Raw genomic sequence first — 19,139 nt, 5'->3', positions numbered from 1 at the left:
AGGGACTAGAGGATTTGGACCTTCATTTGGCTTGTGGCAAATGAGGCGATTCTAATAAATGCTGAGAGGATGAGAAGACGTCTTACTACGGATGCGAAGTGTGTCAGGTGTGGGTGGCATGAGAAAAATGTGTTGCATGTTTACGGGATTGCCACTATGCAAGACTGATTTGGAAACTTATTGCTCCTCCTATCAATTACATGGACTTCACTAGCCTAAACATCAGGTATTAGATCATCACGAATCTAACTTATGCAGATGATTGGTCTCTGATTTTTGGGTTGACTATTGCTTTCCTCTGGTATTGCAGAAATAAACTAGTGTTTGAAGGCACTTTCACTCATCCCTCCACGGCAATAGCTTCCATCAAAGCTCAGGCTCGTGAGCTCATGAAATTGGCGTCAAACAAGTTGGTTTAAAAAAATAATAGCTCTGATTCAAGTAAATTGATTAAATAGTTTCTCCTTCATGAAAACTTCATGAAACTCAATGTGGATGGCTCCTTCTTCGGTAGTAGCAATAATGGTGCGTGTGGGAGAATCCTGTGTGATCACATGGGTTGTTTCTGTAAAGCTTTCACCTCCGATTTGGGGAGATGCTCCATCAGGCATGTCAAATTGTGGGGCATAATTAGGGGGCTCCAAATCACTATTGAAAGTGAAGTGTAGAAGCTGATGGTTGAATTTGACTCGCTAGCGACTATCAACTTGATTAATGATGGGTGCAGCATTCTCCACCGCTGTAGATCCCTAGTCAATGACATAAATACCCTTTCCAGCCGAATCCAGATTGTCAAATGGGTGCACACCTTGCGTGAAGCTAACCATGTCGTAGATCTACTAGCGAAAAAAGGGCAAGAGCTCCCGTATGGAATGCAAGTGTTCGACCACCCTCCCCCTGAGATTAGATATACTTTAATTCTAGATAGCTTTGGCACCCTCAGAATGAGGGGTACTTAGTTTTGTTGCTGTTTGGTTTTGTTTTCTTGTTTTGGGGTTTTTGACCCTCATCCTTCACCAAAAAAAAAAAAAAAAAAAAACATAGTAGTGGTGTTTTCAAAAAGTGTTGCTAAAATTAAAATAACACTTTTTTATTGTTAAGTAACACTTTTTAAAAAATAGAGTAAAGCATCGTTTTTATCCCTAACGTTTGGGGTAAGTCCTATTTGTGTTCCTAACATTTAAATCGTCCTATTTGTATCCCTAACGTTTATAAAAGTGAGTTAATGTTATCCTGCCGTCAATTATACTAATAAATCAGATTATATTTTTCAATTATTCTTACTTTGATGTATTCATTCTAAATTTGGTCTCACTTGAATGTGTTTGATTTCAATATTGTACCCACTATTTGTGTTTAGGTTCAATTATGTCCCTAGAAAAGTGAATTATGTAAATGTTGTAGGAATTAATTTCAACTTTTAATGAGCTATTTTTTGGAGTAGATCATTGGTTCTGTCTCAGACATTTGTATTCTAACTTCAAAAAGAGATTTTCAAAACTCAAACTAAAGCTCATGATGTATAATTGACGGCAGAAAAACATTGAATCACTTTTACAAACGTTAGGGATACAAATAAGACGATTTAAACGTTAGAGATACAAATACGACTTACCTCAAACGTTAGGAACAAAAACGATACTTTACTATAAAGATGTAAGTTTACATATCTTTCTTTTATGGAATGAAAGAGAGATTAAAAAAATTAGGACTCACATTTTAAATATTAATAAAATAATAAAAAAATTAACTATAAAAAAAATTTATATTCTTTATATAGAATTTTAATCTGTTTTATATATATATATATATATATATATATATATATATATATATATTTGAATAGTAATTGTATTTAACACTTTAACATCGTTACTTTACTAAAACACAATGAATAAATGCAATGAAATCGAAATGTAAGCACTAAGCACTCTCTATCTCCTATCCAAAAATTCACATTCAGGACCCTTTTGAATTTCAAATTCAAATTCTTTTCATTAATATATCTCTCTTTATAATCATACAAAGTCATGACTCATAACTCAACACAACAAGCCCGTCTTAGAATTAGATTTTTTTTTTGAAAATTTTTATTTTTTAATGAATAAATTAAAATTAAATTTTATAAAAAATTAAATTAATAAATTTTTACCCATGTAGTTAAATATTTCGGATAAATTTATCTAGAATGAGGATGTTATAAAGTAAAAAGATAAATATTTAATTATTTTTAAATTAAGATAATAATATTCACAAACAATAAAAATTACAAGATCTATGGTGATTAAGTCTTCATTTTATTATTTTATTATTTTTCTACTTATTTTTTTTAAAATCTTTCTACTTTGGAATTGTTTGGACTTTGGACAAAGCAGGTAACATAACAGACAGAGAGCAATAAATAAATGGAAATCAAAATGGATCCAAAAGCGCTCGTCAACGGTCCCCTCCAAATCATAACGGCTACTTTCCCTCCCCCCTTCCTGCTCTCATCAAATTCAAACTTCAAATCAAAAACCCTTACTTCAACAAAAGACTCTCTCTCTCTCTCTCTCTCTCTCTCTCTCTCTCTCTCAAAATATCCAATCGTTTTCCCTCTTCCTCTTGGACAAAAGAAAAATCGAATCACGAAAAAATTCAGTCAAATCATTTTTGACTTGTGTTCTTCTTGTTGTTGTTCAGGTTAGTTTCCACTCACTCCATTCACTGATTTTCACTTATTTCACATTTGAGATTCTGTTCTGTTTCGGAGGGTAGGGGGAAGTGGAAGTAGCCAAAAAAAAAAAAAAACCCCTAACACTGCGAGATCGAAATGCCTCAGATGTTAAAATAAAGTAAAAATAAAAAAAATTCGGACACGTTCGATTTTGGTTTTGAAAAATGTAGCTAGTTTCATGTTTCTCTCCAGCTCAGATCGATATTAGCGTTTCTCTGAATCAGATTAATAGAACAAACCCGGTCGCGTTTTTTCCCCTCTTCCTTTCTATTCTTAAAATAAGTTTGAAATTAAAGTTTCGGGATTCAATTATCTGTTTTTGATTTATTTACTGGTGTTCGTTTCTACATTTGATACGGTGGGATTCAGAAATTTAAGTTCTAGGGATCTGCCATTTTTGCTGCAGTGTTGGTAGTGGAGTATTTTTTTTTTCTTCCTTAGTGTTGAGCTGTTTTGCTCCCTCGGAACCATCATTGTATTAATCGGTGTGGGTTTAGGGTTCCGAATTACTTGTTTTTGTACGGGAATGATGGCTACCTCTTAGCGACTACAGTTATTGCATTTGGACCTCAGTCAAAATTGATACTAATTTCCTTTCTACAGTTAGGATCGGTTAGTTGAAAGCATTTCTTTTCCTTTGAGAAAAAAACTGTTATTTATTTGTAAAAATTAGAAATTGCTTTCCTGTTGCTGCAAGTATTTACTTGATTTCCATATCTGTCAATGTGACCCATTAATTCGCAGTCAAATTTACAACGCGGATTTGTGTCTTAAACTTTTGCAAGTATTTATGACTTATGAGAGTGTGTTTTGGCAGGTAGAAGTGTTCCAAAATGTCTCAACCTCAAAGTGATCCCCTTTTGCAAGCTGAAACAACTTGTGGGTCCCTCTTGTATGAACTTCAGGTAAAAACATTCATTCATGCTTTCTGCAGTTATCTTTTCTGGGGTATCCTCCCCAACCAGCAGATGAATTGAAGAATATACAGAGAGACTTTGAAGAAAATCTCATGGGTTTCCTTATTTAATTACCAGATAATATGGGATGAAGTCGGGGAGAATGAGACTGAGAGAGATAGAATGCTTTTTGAGCTTGAACAAGAGTGCCTAGAAGTATATAGAAGGAAGGTTGATCATGCCAATCGTAATAGAGCTCAATTAAGGCAGGCAATTGCTGATTGCGAGGCGGAACTTGCGGCCATTTGTTCAGCAATGGGGGAGCGACCAGTCCATACTAGGCAGGTTAGAGATGTTTTATGAATTGCTAATTTTCTTATTGTCGTTTTAGTGCATCGCTGTGTTTTGACTGATGGCTTTGCCAAAGAGATTCTGAGTGAAACTGTGCATAATGACATGATTTATCTGACCGTAATTGAAAGTGGTAAATTAGCATTTAAAAGAAATTTGCATCCTCTCTTATCTGATATAGTGATATATTGGTTAAGACTAATAATATGATTTTTATCTCTGTTGTTTTCTAGTCTGATCAAAATGCTGGAAGTTTAAAGGAAGAGCATGCAAGAATTCTGCCACAGTTGGAGGAGATGCGTAAAAGGAAGTCTGAGCGTAGAAATCAATTTATAGAAGTTCACGAGCAAATTCAAGTTATCTCAATGGAGATTTATGGACCAAGAGAATATATTCCAGCTGTTGTAGATGAAACTGATTTGTCCTTGAGAAAACTTGAAGATCTGCACAAACAGCTGCAGGCACTTCAGATTGAAAAGGTAATGTTTGCTTTAGTTCATATTTTACCGTTTGATCAACTTACAGCATCTTCTCTAGATACTGTATTACTATAAAGCTAATGATGCTTGTATCTTCTTTTGAATGCAGAGTAGTCGCCTCAAAAAGGTCCAGGAGCACCTGTATACGTTGAACTCTCTATGCTCAGTGCTTGGTCTAGACTTTAAGCAGACAATCAATGAAATCCATCCCAGCTTAGGCGAATCAGAAGGATCTAACAGTGTAAGTAATGATACCATCCAACGATTGGCTGTTGCTATACAAGAACTACGCGAAGTAAAATTGCAGAGAATGCAGAAGGTAAAGACTTATTCTGTCACTTTGTCAATTGAATTTTGTGTTCTTTCCTTTCTGGTTGATAGTCAAAGTTGCTTTGATTTGACAGCTCCAAGATCTTGCAACATCAATGTTGGAGCTCTGGAACTTGATGGATACACCTATTGAAGAGCAACAGATGTTTCAGAATGTTACATGTAACATAGCTGCTTCAGAACATGAAATAACTGAAGCTAACACCTTGTCTGTGGACTTCATCAAATGTGTGAGTTATAAGTTACTTGACTAAAATATTTGTAAAGCTACATGTTTTGGCTATGTGTTGAGTTCATGGCGAAGTAATAATTTTCATGCAGGTTGAAGCAGAAGTATCAAGATTAGAAGAGTTAAAATCAAGCAAAATGAAAGAGCTTGTTTTGAAGAAGAGAACAGAACTAGAGGAGATATGTCGAAAGACTCATCTGGTTCCAGAAATAGATAGTGCTGTTGAATATGCTGTTGAAGCTATAGAGTCCGGTAAGTACTACTTTATCCTAAGGAATTTCTGGACACAAATGTAAATACTATTTCCTTTGGAAACTTATAAAGCCTGTCTCTTTGCAGGAACTGTGGACCCTGCTTGTGTGCTTGAACAAATTGAGGTTCAGATTGCTCAAGTTAAAGAGGAAGCTTTAAGCCGAAAAGAAATACTTGAAAAGGTTGAGAAATGGTTGGGAGCCTGTGATGAGGAGTCTTGGCTTGAGGAATACAACAGGGTTAGTTGCCTGCATCATCCTGCCACTATTCCATTTCAACTTTTTTTTCAGTTCATGCTTACGACATTTTGTTAATATTCCAGGATGACAATCGATACAATGCTGGGAGAGGTGCTCATCTTACACTCAAGCGAGCTGAGAAAGCACGTGCCTTGGTTAATAAAATCCCAGGTATTTTATAGATCTTTATGGTATCTTTATTTGTGGTGATTTGTAACTATATTATCACTAAGCGATATAAAGCAACAAGCTTAAAATTGGAAAAAGGAACCTGCACTTGAAATAGATTCAGTGGACTACATTACGTAATTCTGTGTGAATTTGACATAATTTTTGTACGGAGAGGTGCCACTGCCAAAATGAGCCGATATCAATATTCTGCATACCAAAATTAACAGTACTGGTTTAAATTATGGGTCTAATGATATTGTTTTTCCTTTCTTATTCCACCACATTCATCATTCAACATTTCTCTGCTAAACATTCTCATCTGCTTCCTGCGTAAAAGATTATTGTGCCTGTTCTAAAATCTAACTTCTCTTTCTTGCAAATAGCAATGGTAGATGCATTGACTTCAAAAACTTTAGCATGGGAAAAGGAAAAAGGCATTCAGTTCACCTATGATGGTGTAAGTTCTCTTTCTACTTTATCATTACCATTTTTTTATAAGAATATTTGGTTTGGTTGCTCAAATAAATTTGCTGCAAAATGATTCCTGCTTTTGTGTTGCTTTCTAGATTCACCTGCTCTCCATGCTGGAAGAGTACAACATATTACGGGAAAAGAAAGAGCAAGAACGCCGCAAGCAGCGGGTATGGGCATCTTACTCAAAACCATATACAATAAATATATACTTTGTTATTTCTTCAAAACATCTAAATTTATTTTTCTATTTCAGGATCTGAAGAAACTTCAGGGACAAATGATAGCGGAACAGGAGGCACTATATGGGTCAAAACCGAGCCCTTCGAAGCCCCAGAGTGTAAAGAAGGGACCTAGGATGTCAACTGGTGGGGCAGCTAGTCGAAGAGTTTCCCTCGGAGGAGCAATGATTCAAACTCCAAAACCTGATTCAAAAGCTAATTCTCGTGTTGCAAGAAAGACTGATAAAGCACGCCAAGTTGAGCAGAATTACTTGGATGATGGTGTTTCATGTTTATCATCAGGTATTTCTTTAAATTCTACTGTTTTCCTTTATCCTGGTAAGAGTTAAGACTGTTTGTGGAACCAAATAATGGTTTGTGCATTATTTTAATTAACATAGAAGACAAGTCAACACATGTAACTTTCATGTTGGTGTTTTTGTCTTCCATAAGTTGAACAAACATATGCATTTAGAACTATTATTTTAATATTCTTTGTTCTCCCCATGTTTATGTAGCTAGAAGAGGACTAGATATTGCTGGTGTTCCTGTAAAAAAGTATTCATTTGGTGCCGGGAGCACTCATGACATAGAACCACCACCTCTTGCTCGACTGCCTTTTTCGCCTATCACTTCGAAAGTATCATCAAATACGAATATGGCAAATGCCAAGGATGAATTGAATATACAGAGTGAGAAGTTGCAGAAAACAATTTCACTTAACAATATGCCATTCTCTACTCCCTCAAAGACAGCTGCTATTGTGGTGGATGATGAGAATAGAACACCAAAGGCAATGCCAATTCCCGTCCCTTCTACACCTTCCACTGTTTCAGTTCCAATGAAGATGGTCATGACTCCAGCTCCTGCTTTTGGAGGTGGTGAATTGGTCCGTGACATTGAATATTCCTTTGAAGAAAGACGTCTTGGTTTTGTTGTACAATGATTCTTTGGTTGTCTTGTTTCATCATCTATTCTAAAATCATTAATCATGAGTCAATTGTAATTGGCTTCCTGATTGTGTGTATACAAGATGTGGACGTAGAACTAGGTTGTGAAACCAACTAATATGAGATTATGCAGTCTCATCTGAATTTTTTTTAATCATCGTCTTCTGATAATATATGGAAAATAGTGTTTGGATTTTGCATTCTTAAATGGATTATGAAAGCAAGAACATGCGGGACACTGTTTCGAGCTTTGACCATGTCTTTGTTTATAATTTTCTTTTCCAAATCAAGATTGTATATATGATGTGTACAATTCAGCTCACCAAATAATACAAAATTTGGAGCAAGTAGCTGATTTTTACCATAATATCAGTTACTTTACATAAAGGGAGAATAGAGCACCTAAATATAGGGGCAGGCATCATGGCTTACCGAGTCTCAACAAATTTTCTGGTAAGCATGAATTGCGCCCATTTTTAATTATATTGATTATTAATTATTAATTATTATTCTTATAAATTGGAAAAAGTAGGTTTGGAGCTTTTGGTCAACAGAAGCTGTGAATGAGGAAGATAAAGTGAAAAAGGATAGAACATGTATCAAGAGAATGAGGGAGGAAATTAAAAAAGCAAAAGAGAGGAGAGAGCATGCGCTTCAGCGCTTACAGTGGCAAATACATTAGAATCACAAAACCAAAGAGGGTATTCCAAATTACTACATTATTATTTGTGTATAAATTCATCCATTTGAGTTGCTTGGTCAACTTTTGAAACTGAAAAGACAAAGAAATTGTCAGTAGTTGAGGTAATGCAGTGGCTCCAACCCTAGCTTTACAGCTTTGAAATTTTTCTTTAAAGAAATACCTTTAATTAAATAAATGCTAGTTTTATATAAAAAAGGCATTTTCTTTCCTTTTCAAAAATATTACATATTTTTTTAATGCTATTCAAATTAAGCATCCGCATTCACAGCCATTTATTAAATCAACTTTATTAAATTTCCAAGACGGACGTGAAACAATTTCTTAACCAAAATCTATACTTTGAATTTAACAATTAAAATATTAATTAATAATTAAATTTACAATATTTAATTACTTTATTTTAAACATTTATTTAATTTTTCCAATTTTTCCCCTTTCTACTTTATTTATTTACTCCACCTTTTCCTGCAAAACCCTAAAATTCGTGTATCAACTCTGGAGAATTTGTGCGCCAGAGTCTGTATTTTTCTCTGTAATTGTACAATTTTTTTTCATAAAATTCTGTTAATCTCGAAGCTTTCGATTTTCTCTGCAATGGTGAGGATTTGAGCTCACATCATCGCGATTTTCTCGGAACCCCAAGCTCAAGCGCCTCCAATTTCTCTTCTGGGTCATCACCTTTTCAACAAAAGATTACGTTTCTGAAGTTTCCCTTCAGATTGTAAATTTTTCCTCGCATTCGAATCTATTACTGTTACCGAAGTTTGACATTTCTTTCCCTTAAAGAACAATTATTTTTCCTGATTTTTTATATGTTTTGAGCTTGAAAACGCTTGAATCTTCAATGTTGAGGGTTTAAGCAAGTTTTTAAGCTTTTGGGGTGTCTTAGTTTTCCTTTGATTAGCATAAAAATGGAAGAAAAAGAGAATTTTGGTGCTGGGCATGCAGTGGTAGGTGATGCTAGTGCCCCAGAGAGCTTCCACGTGGCGCCCAGAGTTGAGACCTTAGATTTTTCCGGTGCCTCCACGCCGGTGCCAGCAACGGGGACCGATGGGAAGAAGAAGAGAGGAAGGCCTAGGAAGTATGGACCGGATGGGAAGCCAACGGCGGTGGCAGCAGCAGGGGCGCTGTCGCCGATGCCGATATCGGCATCAATTCCGTTGACGGGAGAGTTCTCAGCCTGGAAAAGGGGTAGAGGGAAGCCTGTTGAGTCCATCAAGAAGTCATCATATAAGTTTGACTTTGAAAGTCCAGGACCAGGACCAGGTAAAATTATATATAGCTCTTACTTAGTTTGATCTTGTTTTGAATTTTGACCTTTGAGTTTAAAGGATCTTTTATGTCTTAAGATTGGTTACTTATTGTGTTCTTTAATTTTTAGTTTGGCTTTTATACTGTTACATTTGTAGTGGTTGAGAATTGAGTATATGAAAGTAATAAATGAGTGCATTTTTCTTACCTGAAGTGGCTCTTGTCATTTACCTCATTTTTTGAGGAATATCATAATTTGTTTTCAACCCTTTGAGATCTAATTAGTTTGGAGGTAATCGTTTGGAGTTTGGGAGTTACCTTTTGTGATCTGTGTTTTTAGTAGTTAATAGTTGCTAGTTTGTTTCTTGGAATTGATTTTCAGTAATAATAGAGTTTATCTTGGGTGGTAGGGTGGGGGATAGGAGTGGACCCTTAGATTCCTTTTCAGATCTAGAAACTACAAATATAAGTGGTGAGATGGATGAGGATATTTTGTTTTTGTGGTTGAAAAGTGAAAATTTTTTTGTTGTTGTTTCAGATAGCATATGGTACTCTTTATTTTCCTTTATCATGGACGAAAAAACATGTCATAACCTAGCCATGCAAACAATTAGACCTAAATAAACTACTGCATGTTCAACTGATTGAGTATAGTACATAACCTATGTGACTTAGTATGCTTCTAGTCAATTGAATTGGCATGAGTAAAAAAAAATGGGTTGCATTATTGGAATTTTAGTCAGGAAAGTTTTCAATCAATTGAGTGTATACTTGCAGGATGTTAAAAGTGGCTTTAGAATGATAATGTTTTATTTGTATATCAATTTAATGTAGTGAAATATCTTGTTAAGTGCATGGAAGAACACAAGGCATGTTTGGATGGAGGAGAGGGTGAGGCTTCTTGCATAACTATTACCTATAGGTTGGGGAGGCTTTATAAATTAGAGCTAGGATTTAAGGTATCTTCAATTTTGGAGGATCTTAAATATCAAAATGAAGGGGAAGAAATAATTTCTTAATCCATTAGGGTCTCAATGATTTCTATTTACAATTCCTATGTTTGGTGCATAGTTTTTTATTGCGGATGGCGGCTCATGGCTGTGAGCCAAAAATCCACCATAAAATAATGGTGGATGGCGTTGCGAGAAATGGTGGATTACCTAAAAAAATGCATATATATGTACAAAAACATGCAGAAAAATTGCAAATATAATAAACTATAAAATATAATCTATATAATCATTTTTCTAGTTATAAGACATCCAATTAATGCAGCAAATATAATAGCAAATTTAGCAAATAAACATAAGACATAGAACATAAAAACTAAAAACTTAAAAGAAAGACCAAAGTCATTGTCTCATCATGTCTTTAAACTAACAAATGATGAAATAAACCATCTAAATTCTAGCTCTCATCAACTTCATCCAAATTAACACGATTATTATCGTGTCCCTCTGCCCCCTCATCATCATCTGATTCAGTATCATTAGAATCAAGGGCTGGTCTGGAAGTTGACATAGTGAACTGAACTGAATGGAAAAAAAATTGGAGAAAGAGAGGTTTATGAGGGAAGAGAAGGAGACAGTGAACTGAACGGAAAAAAAAAGAATGTATGTAACTACGAACCAGAAAAAGAGGGAACTGTGGTGATGAGCGGCGGCGACAACCAGGGGCGACGGGCGGTGACAACCAGCGGCAACGACGTGGTGGCGGTGAACGGCGACGGGCAGTGGCGAAGATCGGCGGCAACGGGAAGCACAGAGAAGAGAGAACAGAGATGGAGAGACGTTTTTTACGTGAATAAGAGAGGAAGAGAAGTTTTTGAATAACAGAGGCTGATTAGCGTTACATGTATCACTTAGGGTTTCCTAATTTACCCAACTGCCCTCACATTTTTTTAAAAGTCCGAAAAAACCTGCCATTAACGCCATTTTCATGGCGTTCCGCCTTGGCGCCACCGCAATTGCGGCCGCCTTTTCACCTGTCGTGAAAAGCCTCTGTATGGCGGTGAGGCCAAATTCCGCCACGCCATACCGTTATGGCGCCGTCATATCCGATATTTCAAATCACTTTTGGTGAAGAAAATAGTAAGAATAGAAGATGAAATTGGGGAACAAGGTTTTCTTGGTTTCACTATTTTCTTTGTTTACTTCATGAAATTCTAAAACTGAAAAATATAGAAAATAAAAATAGTGAAAGAAGCAAAATAGACCCTTATTCTCTTCCCTTTCTACCTGCGGTTTTGTGCCTTCTTTGTCTCCCATGTTAGCAATTCCTATATTGACTGTGACAATGCTGTACCTGAACTTGTAGTCAATCTCGGTTCATTAATTATGTTTATGAGGTTTTCTTCTTTGTCTTTGTACATTCTTAAGGAGGTACATAGTGCCATTAAGTATAGAAAAGTTGAATATTTAACAAATTTTAGCGAAAGCATGAGTACATCTATAGTAGCTTGTGTATAGCTATGATATCTACTACATTGTTGCTAAGCATACGTTTAGAATGCCCTAAGTACCACATAGTAGATTAGGTTCTTTTTTTTTTACTTGATTAGTGAAGCAAAGTTAATAATACAAGCAAAATTAGGATTATTATTATTTGAATTAGATTAGATAACAAGTTTCTCTACAGACTCTGTCATCTTACCATATATGCCATTTTGTAGGTGAGGGAATCCAATACTCAGTTGGTGCCAATTTTACACCACATGTACTTACTGTAAATGCTGGCGAGGTATTCTATTCAACTCCCTTGAATTCTATATACTGAAGGGCAGTTACTAGTTAATTTATCGTTTCACTCTTATTGATTTGTGCATGAATGCCATATACAGAACACAGCCATTCATTTTCTTTGAAACCTGAATGCCACAAATTTTATAGAGAAAGTTTTCAATTAGAAAGATTATCTTGCTCTTGTCTTTTACCTGGATGCTCCCTTTGATCACATTATTTTTTTCGTTAACATTAATTATAGAGATGATAACTTACTGGATTGGCTGGACTGTTGAAAGAAAAATAAGTGGAACAAATTATGATTTTGTTTGGGCAACCCTGATGCTTGGTGGTTATGTTATAATTGTTTGCATGTAGTGTTTTTTTCTTTTTTTTTTTTTTTTGGTGATGTTGCTATGGCCTGTCTCAGGATGTTACTATGAAAATTATGTCTTTTTCTCAACAAGGATCACGAGGTATATGTGTTCTCTCTGCAAATGGCACGATTTCAAATGTTACACTTCGACAACCAACATCTTCTGGGGGTACTTTAACATATGAGGTTAGTGCAATCCTGTTTCATCAATCATCAGCACCAAAAGAAAATGTGTTTGTGTTGTCTTAAACAATGAAAAGATGTTTAAATAACATTTAATCAATCACAGAAGAGGTACTGGTAATGAATTTGGTTATGAATAATATTCAGCCATGTATGTCTGCTGTTGTATCTTTTACTTGTTAGATATCCTTCATGAGTTTTCAAATGCACTCCAAAATTCAAAGCTTCATATATGTGCTTAATTTTTACCGTCTTTACAAAGAAAGGAATGGTAAGTGTTATTGAGAATAAATGATAAATGTATGCATATACTGATATACTGTACATTCTTTGAATTTTAAAATAATTTGCAATCGATGCTTTCTTGTGGAGAAATATGTTGGATTTTATGTCGGGCCTGTGGAAATATCTTTTCTTTTCTTTTTTTTTTTTTTTTTTTTGTAATTCAGCTTCTCTTCCAGTACTTTGTGTGGTAGCGGATGGTATCATTTACATCAATTTTAGCCTAAGTTTCATGAATACGGGTACGGTACTTGTATCCTGTACATGATACGAAAGTTCTAAAAAAAGAGTACGAGTATGTCAGTAAATAGTGATTTTCAACTAATAAAGTATGTTTTTATGTCAAATTTAACGTTAAAATAATCTAAATAATTAATCTTAAATTAAAAAATAAATATTTAAATAGTCTAAATAGTCAACTTGATGTCTTAAAATGCATATCTAACTAGTTTTGGAATAAAAATAATTAAAAAATAGATAAAATTTACTCAAAATTATGTAATTTTGAACTAAATAGAAAAAAGAACCATACCCAGCTCTATGCCTCTATCCAAAACATCTTTTTGTGTAAAACAAAAATGGTATTTTGTGAGGTGCACACCTAATAGTGCCCAAAAGCGTTCCCGTATCCAGTACGCACCCATACTGGGTATGTTGCTGGGTATGTGGCCAAAAAGCATGTACCCTCATAGATTTTGGACATTACCAATTGGATGCTATATTAAACTTGTATCACATAAACGAAAATAGTAGACGGGATTATGATTTATGACTAAGTTTCTTTTCCTCATATCCTAGGTTTGACCTTTCTTCCCTGTTTCCATATATTCATAATTTCCATCTGAATAATTTTGAAGAAGTACATAGAGAGTGATATATTCTCCAATTTTTTAAATCAGAGATTCGATGCATTGTTAATTGGCGCCTCAGTCATCTTCCTTCTTTACCCTTAAGTCTGTAGCTTGACAGTTGGTGTCATGTGTAAATAAGCTCACACTTATTTGATTCTTTTAAAGGGGCGATTTGAGATTCTTTCCTTGTCCGGTTCCTTTATGCCTACTGAGAATGGAGTTACAAGAAGCAGATCTGGCGGGATGAGTGTCTCTTTAGCAGGTCCAGATGGTCGAGTAATGGGAGGAGGACTCGCTGGTTTGCTGATAGCTGCAGGCCCTGTTCAGGTAAACCTCATGCTGCGAAAAGGATGTTCATTCAAGATCTTTATGTACTTGCTAATCTGATGTTTCATAACTTAAAGAATGAGATAATATTATGCTACTTGGCATAATAAATTCGTAAAAAATTGACTAGTTTGGAACTGTTGAATTTATTAGGAGCAACTTGACACTTTCTCTCACTAATCTTCTGCATCAGGTTGTTGTGGGCAGTTTTCTTCCTGGTCACCAGCTCGAGCATAAATCAAAGAAGCCTAGGGTGGAACATATATCAACCATCACCCCATCACACGTTACTCCCGTTGTCTCTAACGAGGAAATACGAGTCAGTTTTGGTGGAGTGAAGCCTATTATGACACCTACTGCATTTCATGGACATGGAGAGAACATTGTTTCCTTTAACAATGCTCCAGACTCTCGGAACTCATCTGCTGACAATATAGAACCTTTGCCCGAAAAGGAGTCTAACCCAAGCCATCCGAATGCGGAGGTCCCATGCTAAAACATATCGCTCAGTGCGGATTGGTTAGCATTCTGCAGAATCAAACTCACTCATGCTTGACTGACGCTGACAATTTAACTTGCAAATACAGAACCTCGATGAGTCAGATGAGTGTCACAAATGGTTTTGACTCAAAAAGTTTACTCTTTTGATTACTAGGTTGTTCAGTTAGGAAACTGTTTTATTAGGGTTTTTGTCATGTGTATGTGCTCTCCTGATAATGTATCTCTGATGTTTACTTGCCTCATTGTTTGTAGCAATTAGATGTTAAAAGATGTGATTGGATGTGTGTTTCAGAACTCTTGTAACTTCACAATACTATTTGTTGTGAAAGAAGAAAATGGCTTATCAGCCTTTTAGGCTTAACTTTCTTTTGGAAGTTTCTTAATGTTTTATTTTATTTTTTATTTATTGTTTCTTTTTTTCAGAGAATGAAGTACTAAAGTGAAAGGAGAAGGAAGATATGATAATTTTATTGAGAATAAAGTGACAATTAGGTTCTTAAATATTTTGACATTGGATTAATTAGTTCTTGAAAAAAAAAATAAAGTATTAATTTGGTCCTTTATAATAGCAAACAGTGGACACTGTGATGTTCTTCTATCAATTCATCACGTAAAGTTTAATGGTGGTGTTTATATGTATTATTAACCACTGTGACAGGTTTATTTATGAAATATCGTTATATACATAATTTTTGGTGTGAAACTTTACCTATTTTGGTAGAATTCGTAATAAATAGAGAACAGTAACTCAAAAGATAATAAATGAAAGATAATAAATGTTCCACTGTCTAAAATTATATCGTTTTCATGTTTATATGGTCCACCACTATAGATAAGGAAATACATAGGTAATTTCATTTCGATTTGCACTATTCATTGATAAAAAGACATATATGTCCATTATTTACTAACGTGGAAGACCTAATTAATACTTTTTTTTTTTTTATAGGGCTAATTAGTCTAAAATCAAAATTTTTGATAATTTAATTGTCATTTTACTCTTTTGTCAATGAGAAAAAAAATGCAAGAGGGACTGATGAATGATGATGCAGACATTGCAAGTTTTCACTTACCAAATTACCAACCACTATACCTGATTGAGATTTTGCTTAACGTTAGCACTCCAACTAACACACACACATACATATATATATCCTCATCTTTTATTTTTGTTTTTATTTTTTCTTATTTTAGACATGCAACAATCAGCAGAGTATATTCCGTCTTGTGTACATTATTTATCCTTATGGAGTATCAAAATGTATTTTTATTCTGGCAAGGACATCAAAATTTCCTTTTTTTTTTCTTATTTATTTTGATTTTTGTTTTTTGGTCTTATCCTATGTAGTTATGCAGCAGTTTCACAGTATTTTAGTATCCAGAAATCTCTTCCTTTGATTTAACAAAAATGGATAGTCATACACAAATCTGAAAATATCAATTTTTCATTGGACCACCACATTCATTCAGATTTTCCTTGTCAGATAACCTCAAAACAGCAAACAAAATAGAGGGATTATATATTATATGTAACAACTTGGGTGCCAATTTCCAACCAGGACAAGTGCATGTGAAATACTGATATCATTTGTTCTTTTAGGAATTTATTATAGGAGCAAAACTGTCCTATAATTCTAACACTTTTCTTCTATATTAATAAATTTAAGAATGGATGTAAATTAATAAATTATATTGTATGTATATATAATATATTAAGTATGGATGTAAATTTAAGATGCTTAACTTTTTTAAAAAAAAAATAGTAAAATTAATTAACCATTTCAATTAGTATGCAACAACCTTTCTAGACTACTCATAAAGTTTGAAGAAAAAAGTTAAATAATGTCTTGGAACTACTACTCAATCTTTATGAGAAACCAGAAAAGAAAGCTAAAACTTATATATAACAATTGAATCTCCACAACATATATGCTATTTATATGTTTTTTTTTCCCTTTCTTTTTTGCTACCTTTTCTGTGCTGAATCTGAAGTAGACAAGTAGTCAAGTTCTTCATTAAAAACAAACACATAAATAAAATGTAGTCATAATATTTTCATCACGATTGGCTTCATTTTTTGTTCAACAGAAACCTTCAAGGCACTCCTAAACAACTTAATTTCCTCTAAAATCTTAATTTCCTTTAATAATGATACAATAAAATAAAATAACATAAGCATTCTAATTAAAAATGTTTAAAAAAACTAAAGAACAAACTAGTAAGTAATAGTGTAATACTATAAGATTTCTCATGATACTCCAACCTTAATTAGGCCTAATTAATAATGAAAATTTCCCACAACAAATAAACATTATTATTATTATTTATGTGCTAAAATATTCAGCTTTCCAACCTTTGTTAACTCTCTCTATAAACTCTTCCACCTTTCTCCTCAGCTCATCATCCTTCCCTTCAACCTCTTCTTCCTCTTCCATATTACCAAAACCATCATCATTATTACCTTCAGATTCTGTTTTCTTCTCTTCTGCATTTTCAGGTTCATCTTGTTGAGTTGGTTTGTTTTTGCTGAGTAGAAACTTGGAAGTTGTTGTTCCTTGTGTACCTGTGTTGATGGGGTGATGATGAATATGATGATGGAGTTGATCAATTTTTTGTTGATCAAAACTTATGAGGCTTGGCTTCAAGTCCACAAGGATAATGAGTATGAAGATCAAATTGCAGAAACAGAAGATGAAACAAGTGCTTGAAGCTGCTTCAGTTATGAACTCCACCACAGATTCTAACATTTTTTTTTTCTCTCAACAGTAATGTTCAAAGAAACAAGGAAGAACTATATAGAGTAAAGTAAAAAAAAGATTTAGAGGTAGTTAGACTGACTTAGAGACATATAAAGCTATATTCTAATGTGTTTGGATAGATGGTAACGTGGACAGAACATTCTTCTCTAGAAGTAGCATTTTTTTATAATCTAAATTGGATATTAATCGAATATTATCTAACTAAGAAATACAGACACTCACAGTCTCACATAGATACAAGATATGATATAATACTTAACATATGGACATACTAATTTTATTTTTTTTAAGATATAACATATAAGGATAATATATTTATAAAATATATAATATTTTTAGATAAATTATAATAATATATTGATATTTTTATTTATATTAAAGTATAAATTATTTTTAGAAATATTTTAATATTTTTAATTATATAAAATATTTAATATAACTTTTGTTGTAACAAAATAATAATATATAATTATTTTTAATTTATTTCAAGAATACAAATAAAAATTAATGTCGATAAATAATGATATTTGAAAATATTCAAATATGTTTGAAAAAATATTTTTTATTTTTTTATTAAAATATAGTTAGATATAGAAAAATACATATATCAAATAAGTGTAGGATAAATGTCCTATCTAAAATACGTCTAATATACGGACACAATAATTTAATAAAATATTTGTGATTTATATTCATCTAATATAATATAGAAGTGAAAAATTAGATTTTTTTGATCGTGTTTAGTCGGATTCATCTCTGATTTCATGACATACTTTGAAAAGGCTAAAAACTTCAATAGTGAACAAAGTTTCAAATCAAATGATATGTTTTTCTTCTCTCTAGAGTCAAACCTCTGTAAACATTTCTTTCATAATTGATTTTACTATTTGATTATGAAATTCTGTGTGGAATAAAAAAAAAAAAGTAAACGTTAAGAAACTTACTAATAATAAAATAAATGTCATCTTATTATATTTGAATTTCAGAGGTGTAGTGAGACTGCTATATGAACAGAAGAATAGGATATATCTTCGTGTAAATATTTGATTCGATATGTCTTAATGTGTGTGTGAAGCTTGATCCAACTGTATTTTGGGGGCCTTTAAATTTATTAGATTAATCATAAAATCAATTGTACCATATTTATTGCAAGAAGCTCATATGCAACTTTGTTAATTGGTCATACGGCAAGCCATCTATGTATAATCATCAACTTTACATCAACCAATCAAAACTATGTGTGTATAATTTTATTTTTCATTTTATATGAGCTCTAATCTTCCCCTATGTTTACTTAATTTAATTAATAATTTATTTTTCCTTTAATCATGGCCTATTTGAATTGAGGCTAAGAAATGTAAAAGGAATAACCTAGGGATGAATTGCGATCTATATATATATTAGTTGGATATTGTGAAATTTGTATTTTCTGACCTAATAATGAAAAGGACTAGGAACCTAACAAAGTAACCAAACGATTTTATTTCCTGTTGAAAAATGTCATAACTGATGTTAAGAGTTTGTCTCTCATGGTTATTAGTGTTCTCACACTTATCTTTTTTAGTATGACCCCATCGAAGATATTATTCCAAGGGTTATTTAAAACGAATAAGTTTGGGATTGAATGTGAGGGTTAGACTCTTTTAAATTAATGTTTGAATATTTCGTGATGAGTTGGAAATGGTATCTGCAAAGGACTCCAAAATTTAAGTTAGCAAAGATTTAAACAGGTTTTTTAGTAGTTTGAGTTCGAAAAATATTCGAAAGTGTCAAAATATTTATAAGTGTAAATGTAGAGTCAATAACCACTATTTAAATTTGGCGTATTAAGTCGGACAGATAAAATCGAATGCATAAGTAGAATGAATTTAAACTCTGAAA

The 19,139-nt window shown here is 33.4% G+C and overlaps 3 protein-coding genes across 3 annotated transcripts; 2 read left to right on the top strand and 1 right to left on the bottom strand.

The window, feature by feature from the left end:
* The first annotated feature begins 2,494 nt into the window (after positions 1-2,494).
* On the top strand, positions 2,495-7,556 carry LOC107617514 (65-kDa microtubule-associated protein 3). Its single transcript, XM_016319284.3, has 13 exons — positions 2,495-2,682; positions 3,534-3,621; positions 3,751-3,957; positions 4,197-4,442; positions 4,552-4,761; positions 4,847-5,002; positions 5,094-5,253; positions 5,341-5,492; positions 5,576-5,663; positions 6,047-6,120; positions 6,230-6,304; positions 6,391-6,658; positions 6,874-7,556. The coding sequence occupies exons 2-13, from the start codon at positions 3,550-3,552 to the stop codon at positions 7,299-7,301; spliced, it is 2,136 nt and encodes a 711-aa protein (XP_016174770.1). The 5' UTR covers positions 2,495-2,682; positions 3,534-3,549; the 3' UTR covers positions 7,302-7,556.
* An 844-nt stretch (positions 7,557-8,400) lies between these two features.
* LOC107617515 (AT-hook motif nuclear-localized protein 6) lies at positions 8,401-14,873 on the top strand. The gene is made up of 5 exons (XM_016319286.3): positions 8,401-9,274; positions 11,931-11,998; positions 12,410-12,541; positions 13,837-13,998; positions 14,192-14,873. Exons 1-5 carry the CDS (start codon positions 8,920-8,922, stop codon positions 14,492-14,494), a joined length of 1,020 nt encoding a protein of 339 aa, XP_016174772.1. The 5' UTR covers positions 8,401-8,919; the 3' UTR covers positions 14,495-14,873.
* Positions 14,874-16,543: 1,670 nt separating this feature from the next.
* Positions 16,544-17,347, bottom strand: LOC107617517 (uncharacterized). The gene has a single exon (XM_088500313.1). The coding sequence runs from the start codon at positions 17,244-17,246 to the stop codon at positions 16,824-16,826; it is 423 nt and encodes a 140-aa protein (XP_088356439.1). The 5' UTR covers positions 17,247-17,347; the 3' UTR covers positions 16,544-16,823.
* Positions 17,348-19,139: the final 1,792 nt, after the last annotated feature.

This window comes from Arachis ipaensis, chromosome B9 (genome assembly GCF_059453495.1).
Source record: "Arachis ipaensis isolate K30076 ecotype BB chromosome B9, ASM5945349v1, whole genome shotgun sequence".
NCBI classification, from domain to species: domain Eukaryota; kingdom Viridiplantae; phylum Streptophyta; class Magnoliopsida; order Fabales; family Fabaceae; genus Arachis; species Arachis ipaensis.
Note: the sequence above shows the minus strand (reverse complement) of the source record. Positions and strands in the feature narration are given on the sequence as shown.